Source organism: Myotis brandtii, unplaced genomic scaffold, assembly GCF_000412655.1.
Source record: "Myotis brandtii unplaced genomic scaffold, ASM41265v1 scaffold2876, whole genome shotgun sequence".
NCBI lineage: Eukaryota > Metazoa > Chordata > Mammalia > Chiroptera > Vespertilionidae > Myotis > Myotis brandtii.
This window is the reverse complement of record NW_005360987.1, coordinates 71,300-82,570: the sequence shown is the minus strand read 5'-3', so window position 1 is coordinate 82,570 and position 11,271 is coordinate 71,300. Positions and strand designations below refer to the sequence as shown.

At 37.9% G+C, this 11,271-nt stretch overlaps 1 protein-coding gene across 1 annotated transcript; it reads left to right on the top strand.

The window, feature by feature from the left end:
- The first annotated feature begins 7,247 nt into the window (after window positions 1–7,247).
- On the top strand, window positions 7,248–8,228 carry LOC102258618 (olfactory receptor 18). Its single transcript, XM_005869088.2, has one exon. It carries the CDS (start codon window positions 7,284–7,286, stop codon window positions 8,226–8,228), a length of 945 nt encoding a protein of 314 aa, XP_005869150.2. The 5' UTR covers window positions 7,248–7,283.
- The last annotated feature ends 3,043 nt before the right edge of the window (window positions 8,229–11,271 follow it).

The following is an 11,271-nucleotide window of genomic DNA, read 5'->3' as shown; positions in this document are numbered from 1 at the left end:
AAGAAGACAGGGATGTCCACTGTCACCAGTCTTATCAGCATAGGCTGGAAGTCCTAGCCACAGCAATCAGACAAGTAGAAGAAATAAAAGACATCTGAATTGGAAAGGAAAATGTAAAACTATCATTATTTGCTGATGATATGATACTGTATATAGAGAAACCTAAGGATTCCACCAAAAATCTACTAGAACTGATAAATAAATGCAGTAAATTAGAAGGGAAAAAAAATCTAGAAATCAATTGTATTTTTATATGTCAACAATGAACTATTAGAAAGGAAAATGAAGAAAATAATCTGTTTTACAATTGCATAAAAAATTCCTAGGAATAAATTTAACCAAGGATATAAAAGACCTCTACTCAGAAAATTATGAGACACTTAAGAAAGAAATTGAAGAAGATACAAATAAATGGAAGCATATACTGTGTTTTTGGGTAGGAAGAATTAACATCATTAAAATGTCCAAATTACCCAAAGCAATGCATAAATTCAACATCATTCCTATCAAGATACGAATGGCATAGTTCACAGAACTGTAACAAATATTTCCAAAATGTATATGGAAGCACAAAAGACCCCAAATAGATAGAGCAATCTTGATAAAAAAGAACAAAGTTAAAGGAATCATGCTACCTGATATCAAATTATACTGCAAGGCTATAGTAATCAAAACAGCATGGTACTGGCATTAAAGCAGACATAAAGGTCAATGGAACAGAATAAAGAGCCCAGAAGTAAACCCATGCCTTTATGGTCAATTAACACTTGACAAAGAATGCAAGAATATAAAAGAGAATAAAAATAATCTATTCAAAAATGGTGTCGAAAAAATTGGACAGATACCTGCAAAAAAACAAAACCAGACCTCCTTCTTACACTGTACAGAAGAATAAACTCAAAATTGATTAAAGACTTTAATTTCAGACTCAAAACCATAAAATTCTAGAAGAAAACATACACAGTAAAATCTGGGACATTTTTCGGAGCAATATTTTTTCTGATATATCTCCTCAGGTAAGGGAAATAAAAGAAAAAAAATAAACAAATGAGACTACATAAAACTAAAAATTTTTTGCACATCCAAGTATACCATCAAGAAAATGAAAAGACAACCCACTGACTGAGAGAACATATTCACCAATGATAGGTCTGATAAGGTTTACTAACCAAAATTTATAAACAACTCAACAGCAAAAAAACCCCAAAAAACAAACAAACAAGCAAACAAAAAAACATCAACAAACAATCCAATTAAAAAAACAGGCAAAGGACTTGAATAGACACTTCTCCATAGAGGACACAAGATGGGCAGTAGACATGAAAGGATGCTCAATGTTACTAATCATCAGATAAATGCAAATCAAAACCACAATGAGTATATCACTTCACAACTGTCAGAATGGCTATCATCAATAAATCAACAAACAATAAGTGTTTGCAAGGATGTGGAGAAAAGGGAATGCAGATTGGTACAGGCACTGTGGAAAACAGTATGGAGTTACCACAAAAAATTTAAAATGGAACTGTCTGATGGCCCAATGATTCCACTTCTGGAAGTGTATCTGAAGAAACCCAAAACACTAATTTGAAATAATAAATGCAACCTTATGCTCATTGTTACATCCTATATAATAAAAGTATAGTATGCAAATAGTCCCTTCAATGGGGAGTTCATCCAGAAGGCGGGGCTGGCCGGGGGAAGGGAGAAAGGCCCCTGTAGCAGCAGGCAGCTGGGGTAAGGGAGGAAGTACCAGCCAGCAGCTGGCAGCCACTAGGGACCCTACCAATGCAGGAATTTCATGCACTGGGCCTCTAGTTATTTATAATAGCCAAGGCTTGGTAGCAGCCCAAGTGCTCATTAATATATGAGTGGATAAAGAAGCTGTGGTACACTTATACAATGGAATATTACTCTGTTATATTTCTTTTTAAAAAAAGGAAATCTTACCCCTTGGTTATTTTTTCTTTCTTTTTTTTTAAATAAAATTTTTTTTGTAGTTAGAGAGTATTGTGCTAAGTGAAAAAAGAGTACCATATAAGTCAGAGAAAGACAAGTAATCATATAATTTCACTTTTGTGTGGAATCTAATGACCAAAATAAACTAACAAACAAATTAAGAACATATTCATAGATACAAAGAACAGACTGATAGTTATTAAAGAAGAAGGGGGCCAAAGGGGTGGGTGAAAAAAGTAAAGGGATTAAGAAAACAATAACACACAACCTCATAGACACAGACAACAGAATAGTGGTTACCAGAGGGAAAGGGTTGTGGGGGGAAGTAGAAGAGGGTAAAGGGTCCCGGCATAAATGGTGATGGAAGGAGACTTGACTTGGGATGGTGAACACACAATTCAATATACAGATGATGATTTGCACACCTGAAACCTATGTAATGTTATTAAGAAATGTCACCCCAATAAATTCAATTTTTAAAAAAGAAAAAAAGACATAATGACTTCAGCCCTACATTTAGAACACAGACATCTGAAATTCCCTGTAGGAATTAAGAAAATTGTCAATTGGGTATATCAAAATAGGTGGTTGTCTAATGTAACAACATACATAATTTCTACAGAAAAAGTAGAACTTTGGCTGTCTTTCAAAATAAGAAAAGAAAAACTACATCTCAACACATGAAATCCAAAAGTTCTTATAGAAAAAATGAGGGAGTTTTTATTTAGAAACATAAATCTTAAATGAGAAATAGAAATTAAATATTATCCTTGGTATAGAAAACATAATTATTCCTACATAGAATGATCAAGTCAATGAATGTGTAGACATACAAATTACACATTGCTTTTGTTAATTGAAAAAAAGTTGTTTGAATTTATAAAATCTCTGCAACTTTGAAGTTGGAAATGGGAAGTACAGGGGAGCTTTCTCCTGAGAAGAGGAAGGGCCAATACCTTTAAAAACTACATCCCCTTTTCATCTTCTATTAACAACAGCAAGTCCTCAGAGATTGGGATAATGCCGAACCATTTGACTAATTATGAGCCCTGTGCATTGAGCTCCCAGGGCCATGCAGCAATAGATAACCAGCTGTGCCTCCAGCCCTTCAGGTTCCTGTCTCAGTCCAGGGCTTCACATCTGAGTCTTCTCCTCTCGCATCCACTGCATCAGGAGCCCATGACTAACTCTGCCACACTCCAGTCTTGATGGAACCTGAACCTTCATTGCTTGCCAGGCAGGACAGGGGCAGTGGATTCCCACTCCTTGGTCAGACTCCAGCAGAGACAGAACTGCCCAGTGAGTACTGTGGAGGCGATGGATGGAGAAGGGACTGTCAGGAGCTTTTTGTTTTTTTTTTTCATCATTAGGACAAACAGGGGAGTTGGGAAAGACAGCTGGGAGGGCACCCATATAGAAAGCTTCAGATATTTGTGACCTTATAGGTAGATCTGAATAGCTAGAGGGAAGCAACTGAGTAGCATTCATTTCTGATCCCCCAGGGCCTATACTCTGCTTAGCAGAGAACAACAATCTCTGCTAAATATTGCACATAGACTCTTCCTTGGATCTCAGAAACAGTGCATGGGTGATAAGGCTTCCACACGCCCAGTGCTTTCTTTTCAGTAATTTCCCTCCTTCCAGCAATGCCTCCTGGGGCTAGCAGTGGATAAAACAGTGTTTATATGAATTTATGTCAGGGATTTTCTAAGAAACCTATCATTTTCCATTTAATAGAATCAACAGCATTTAAATACAAATAAAAATGGTGGAGATTTTCATAAAAAAAAAAAGAGAGGAAAAGAGAAAGGGAAGTAAATCTTATTGTGTGGACTGAGACACATTTCAGGATGTACACTCATTCCATGAGTGAATTACCCGGGACATGATAGGCTTCTACCTCTCTCTGCCATATCATAGAATAAAATGTCCTTCAGCCTTTCCTGGGATTGATTTTCATCAACAAACCCATTATTTCAATGTGATTTAAAACATGACTGAACATTTATTTAAAGGCAAACCTCTGTTTGCTACCACACATTTGCCAGAGATGGGTGTTATTCTCCCCTTCTATGTAAGAGATACCAGCACAGACAGGTGGAAGGATTTACACACACTTCCCATTTAGTGCATGAAAGCTGTGGGACTCAGACACAGGCCTCCTGATTCCCAGCCAAGGGCTCTGTTACCCCCACTGCAGCACAATGATTGTTTCTTTCAAAACAAGGGCACCACCATCAATTCTTTCTCTTGGGGTTTAGTGAGTTCATCTGTGGTTTGCAAGGACCTTTATGAATGTAGGATCCTAGGGTTTCCTATGGATAGTAATGCATTTTTCAGCACATTTTGTAAACCCGAGATATCAAAACATCATTCCCTATACAAGATGGGTATTTTCATGGCTCTATCCTGAAAAGACTATTGCTAGTCAGACTTCAGGGAACTTTCTAATTTTGTACCTTGGCAATCAGAGCATGTAGTTGATTTTGTCTAATTATTGGGAAAACTAGTATAGGTAATTAATAGTAAAATTGCTCATATATCAAAATTTTCAACTCAAACAATTATCTTTTATGCATATGTCTTTAGAATATTTTCACTTGTGTGATATGGAGAAGAGGCTTTAGAATTTTCTTAGTGCTGTCATCATAAAAAAATTGAAAATAAAATCAAGTCTATTCCTCAGGTAACACCAAGCATCATTTAAAGTGCTGAAATTGATGTATGTATTTCACAGAGAGACTTGAAGTGCAATGATGTGGTAAATGAGAATTTAGGGAATAGTATATGTAGTATGAGCATATTTAGGTAAGTTTTCAAGAAAACTGCTTATGAATACATAGCTCAATACTAATGTTATAAATATATTGAAATGAAAATGCATCCACCAAATTCATGAGAGTATTTGTCTTTGAACAACTGAAGTGCAGGGGACGATCATGCAGGGATAGCAAAATACTCTCAAGTTTTATCAATAATAAGTATGAGTTCTGCCTGGCCAGTGTAGCACAGTGGATTGAGTGGATTATTTAACTAGAGGCCCAGGAGATCACAGTTGATTCCCAGTCAGGGCACATGCCAGGGTTTCAGTCTCAATTCCTGTAGGAGGTGTGCAGGAGGCAGTGGATCAATATTTCTCATCGATGTTTCCATCTCTCTCTCCCTCTCCATTCCTCTCTCTCTAAAAAACCAATAAAAACATATTTTAAAAATATGAGTTTTATAGCATATTTTGAATATTTGCATTTTAACATGAGAACTGGATAAAAATGTACTGATAATAGTAGGTAATATTAATACAACATTTATTAATAGCCTGGCAATGGTTCCCTACACTGACTATATGTTAATATGCCCAAAGGATTTATGTGCAGAAATTCTGGTTTAATTGGTTCTAGGTTATAGCCAGTCCATCATTACATTTTAAAAGATGGATAGATAATCATAATGATCAAATACCATTGATAACCAATGTTTAAGTATTTTATATTTATAATTTAATTTTTTTTTATAACAACCCTATAAGGTCAGTTCAATTAATATACCTATTTTACAGATGATCAAACAACTCAAGTGTTTGCAATAGTAGTCTTTGTTCTTTTATCCCTTTTAATTTTTCCTAAATTACATCATTTTAAAAATGCAAAAATAGTTTATTATAATATTGCTTACTTATGTAAAGTTAGGTAGTATTTACAAAATGGAAATGATCAGATATATCCATAGAAATCTAGCATGTTACACAAAGGAATAACTATTTTGACAAAGTAATACTTCAGTAATTATATCATATTTTGACCTGACAAAAGAAATTACCCGAGTTGCCTTCAGGGGGCTGAATTTAGGAGAAATGCAATCCCTCTCTAAGGAAGAACTGACTTGGAAAGCTCTTAAAATGGCATAAAAACGCCAACGTAAGATTTGAGGCCTGGCTTTGGTCCTAAATTTCTCAACTGTTCATTGGAGAGTTGGTTTTGATGAGAAATCAACCCTTCACAAATGTTTGTGATTAGAGACAAATTTAAGAAGTTTTACCAATCCACTCTGAACCAAAACAGAAAAGTGCAAACTCAACCTCAGATGTTTCTCTGAGATTCTGTATCACTTATGGAAAATAACCTTTCAAAAAAGAAAAGTAAGTACAGAGTATTCATGAAAGTTATTATTTAACTAGAGGCCCTGTGCACAAAATTCGTGCACTCAGCAAGGGGTGGGGAGGAGGGGAGTCCCTTAGCCCGGATTGCGAGAGGGCGCAGGCCAGGCCGAGGGACCCCACCAGTGCACGATCAGGGCCTGGGAGGGATTCGGGAGGTTGGCCAGCTGGGGAGGGAACATGGGAGGGTTCCAGGGCTTGTCTGACCCATCACCCTCAATCCCGATCGACCGAACCCCAGCAGCAAGCTAACCTACCAGTCGGAGTGTCTGCCCCCTGGTGGTCAGGGCACGTCATAGCGAGCGGTTGAGAGGCCTTAGCATATCATTAGCATATTATGCTTTGATTGGTTGAAGGGACGATCGGATGACCGGACAATCGGATGACCAGACACTTAGCATATTAGGGTTTTATTATATAGGATAATTGATGCATTCTAAATTAATACCATCTTCAGGATCAGTGGTGCTGTATGATTTTGTGCATTTAACACAAACATATTTTTCAAAATGTAAAGTGCACCAAGAACAAATAATTATATGTGAGTTATATTTGAGGGGACTTTGACCAGACAATTCACACATTTAAGTAAGCACTTATCTCTGTGGAAAATGGATGTCATACAACCAAATAAACATAAAAACCTTAATGATAACTGCCATATAAAAGTGCTATCTGATTATGAATAATTTATTTTAAGTTAGAATACAGTTAATGTGGTTTTAGCTCCTCTATACTACATTCCAAGTTAAAAGCATTTCTTATACTGCATTTGGGTGAGATAAAGTACATTCAATCTCTTAGTGTCTTTCAATTATAATGATTTTTGTCTTAGAAAAGAATATTTCTCATTCCACATTTTTCCTTCAAAAGTGAAAGGCTGATATTTTATTCTGTTCATGGACTTGTAGTCTCAAAATGTTCTTTTATCTCTAATATTTATTGACCCAGTGTCTCTGAAGTGAGCATATATGGAAACAGGTGAATAGCCCAGACATTAATAAGAAAAGAGTTCTAAAAAAGTTAGCAACTGAGAAATGTCGCTGAAGGTAATAAAAGGAGAGGGTGTATGCTCCTCAATTGTAAATACTTTATTTATGAATTGCTTGAATCCAAAATATGGACACCTGTACACTTGTTCCATATATTTAATACTCTCTTCTTTTTCAAAATGTGTCCTATCTGCATAGAACCACAGAATCGGACAGCTGACTCTGAATTCCTCCTCCTGGGACTCACAGGTGGTCCAGAACTGCAGCCTCTTCTGTTTGGGCTGTTCCTGTCCATGTACCTGGTGACCATGCTCGGGAACCTACTCATGATCCTGGCTGTCATCTCTGACTCCCACCTCCACACACCTATGTACTTCTTCCTTTCCAATTTGTCCTTGGCTGACATCAGTTTCAGCACCACCACAGTTCCCAAGATGCTGGTGAACCTCCAGACACACAGCAAATCCATCACCTATGCAGGCTGCCTAACTCAGGCTACCTGTTATTCTCTTTTTGGATGTTTGGACAGTCTACTCCTGGCTGTTATGGCCTATGACCGGTTGGTGGCCATTTGTCAGCCCCTACGCTACCTGGTCATCATGAGCCCCCGCCTCTGTGCCTTGTTGGTCCTACTGTCATTTTCCATCAGCCTTTTGGACTCCCAGCTGCACTACTTCCTTGTGTCACAACTTAGCTTCTGTGCAGATGTGGAAATCCCTCATTTCTTTTGTGAACCTTCTCAACTTTTCAAACTTGCCTGTTCTGACACCTTCACCAATGACATATTGATCTACTTTATTGGCGCCATCTTTGGTGGTGTTCCACTCTCATGGATCCTTTTCTCTTACTATAGAATTGTGTCCTCCATTCTAAGAGTCCCATCAGCAGGTGGGAAGTATAAAGCTTTCTCTACCTGCGGCTCTCACTTGTCAGTTGTTTGCTTATTTTATGGAACAGGCCTTGGTGTGTACCTCAGTTCAGCTGTCTCATCTTCCCTGAAGAAGGATGCAGTGGCCTCAGTGATGTACACTGTGGTCACCCCCATGCTGAACCCCTTCATCTACAGCCTGAGGAACAGAGACATCAAGAGTGCCCTATGGAGGATGATCAGAAGACCAGTCTGATCTCTATACCTGTGCTATCATTTTTGTTCAAAGACTGGAAAAAGCAGCAAAATCAAACAACAAGAAATTCTGAATATGGCCTTGCCAGTGTGGCTCAGTGGTTGAGTGTTGACCTATGAACCAGAAGGTCATGGTTTGATTCCCAGTCGAAGCATGTGTCTGGGTTGCCGGCTCAATATCCAGTGTGGGGCATGCAGATGACAGCTGATCAATGATTCTCTCTTTGATGTTTCTATCTCTCTCTCACTTCCTCTCTGAAATCAGTAAAAATATATTAAAAAAAAATAAATTCTGAATATGTAGTCACATAGTGTATACTATGTACCTATGTGGCTCTTTGCTTTCTGTTTACATAATTTTTCCTCTTAGCACAGCTGTAATGGAATTGGGAGATTAATTTGGACTCCTTACTTAAATCATTGCTCCTCCAGGATTATGCATAGGGCATCAGTGTACCTTTCTCACTTTCCTTATGTACTATCCAAGACTCTTGGTTATGAGCAGTCTTGTTTCAATCATTATAAATAGATACAGATAGACAGCTTTGTGGGAGGGTGTTGGGGTGGTAGTGGGTGGAGGGATTGAAGAGAAAAGAAAAACAAAAGAGGGAGAACTCATGGACATAGACAACAATGTGGTGATTTGGGTGGCGGTGGAGGTGGAAGACTGCATAGAGGGGATAAATGGTGATGGAAAAAAGAAAAGAAAAATCATAGCTCTCTCTTTCTGTTATTTATTCTTTCTATACTTTCCTCATGACTCTTCTCTATTTTTTCATATTTTTGCTCCTTCATCATCTTGGTCAGATTCTTGAGAAAATGGGGTGATTATTTTATTTCTTGTTCAAACCAGAACATCTTGAAATTAAATAGTTTAATAACGTGTTTGAATAAATTCTTATCAACAGGAGTTTCCTAGCAAAACTGGGATATATGATTCCCAATATTCCTTATAATTCTTTTCTCCATTCTATCTAACATCTCCTCCATCAATTACATAGCCCAACATGAAAAGACAAATACTGTATAATTCCACTTATATGAGGTACCTAAAGTAGTCAAATTCATAAAGACATGAAATAGAATTTTGGTTTCCAGCGTCTGTGGGAAGAGGGATAGGGAGTTAGTGTTTAATTGGGAAATAAAGAGTTTCATTTTTGCAATATGAAAAGAGTTCTGGAGATGGATGGTGGTGATGGTTAAACAGCAATGTGAATGGACTCAATACCACTGAACTGGACATTTAAAATGGTTTTGATGGTAAATTTTACGTATGGTTATTTTACCACAATAAAATAAAAGATGTCCTATTAGGAATGAGGGACCAGTCGCTCCAAATGTTGGGTGTACCACTTACCCCTGAGCATCAACCTCCATAGGGATCTGCCTCAACTTCAGAGAGCCATGTTAACTAAAGTCATGCCTCCTTCTGAAGCAGCCCACATTTTGGCACCAATTCCAGCCAACAGTAAAAAATCATCCTCAACCCAGACCTTCTTGGTGATTTTAGAGGCCTTTGATGGACTTCAACTTGGCTTGACTTCTTCCACAGCCCTTCCTTGCTTCAAAAAGTTTGCATAACAACAGAGACTGAGGGAAGAGTCCCTGTAAGACTGTTTTCACTTCAGACACCAGCCACAAGTTCAGGAGTCCCCAGGGCCACCCTCACTTCAGACCATTTGGCCACAAATTCAGGGACTCCCTCACATTCAATAATTTGCTAGAATGACTCACAGCGGGGCAATTTCCTCAAGTTTAATAATTCACCTGAATGAGTCACAGAAATTAGAACAGTGCTACACTTATGATTACAGTTTTATTATAGCAAAAAATACAAGTTAGAACTAGTCTAAAGAAGATGCACATCTGGAAATATCTGAAATGTTCCATGTATAAAGCTTCTTGTTGTTCTCACCCCATGAAGTTCTGATCCATTACCTCCTCCTGGCTACAATTTGAGATAACACTCACAGAATTGCCAACCTGGTATCACACCTGAGCACTAGTGGCCAGAGGTTTTATTTTATTATTTTTAATCCTCACCTGAGGATGTATTTATTGATTTGAGAGAGAGGGGATGGAGAGAGAAGAGAAAGAGAGAGAGAGAGAGAGAAATATTGATTGGCTGCCTCCATAGGTGCCCAGACAAGGGATTGAACCCATGACCTTTTAATGTATGGGACTATATACTCCACCCAACTGAGCCACACTGGCCAGAGCAGACAGAGGTTTTATTGAGACTTCATTATGTAGTTGTGATAAATTGAATTATTGCCCATTTGGTGGAACTCAGTTTCCAGTCTTTCTGCCCAGGGCTGATGTCAGTTGGCCTAAAGCTCCATCTCTCGATTTACATGGTTGGCCTTTTTGGCATGACCAATTCCCTTGTTGAGTCATCTCATTAGCATAAACTATCAGATATGGTCCATGGGGCCCACCACAAATAAGCAATCGGTGACTCCTATCACTAGGGAAATTTCAAGGGCTTAAAGGTTACTTCCCAGGACCTAAGACGAAGGTCATATTTCTCTGTAAGTGAAGCCATATTCATGACAACTGATCTGCTCTTCCACAGGTGTTGATTCCAGGAGCACTGGCTGGTAAACGCCCTGCATGCTAATCACTGTCACAGAGTCTGCTTTGCAGGGAAGCCAACTGGGGATATCTTCTTACTAATAAAATTATTTGGGAAACTTTTAAAGACAATTCCAAGGAATTATTTAAATAGTCAGCAATGATCTGTAAATTTCAAACCCAGGATTGGGTCAGAAATGGGAAATTTCAAGGAGAGGAGATGAAGTATTGAATTTGGGGCATTAGGAAGGTACCCATAGAAAATCTTAATGAATTTAGAAATCCAAACTCAAAGATATTAGAAAGAAAGGGAGTGAGAGTTTGAAATAATTAGGTAACATAATATCTGCATAAGTATAATACTTCAAAAAGTTTATTTTAAAATATGAAACCCTAGCAGTGGTCGGCAAACTCATTAGTCAACAGAGCCAAATATCAATAGTACAATGATTGAAATTTCTTTTGAGAGC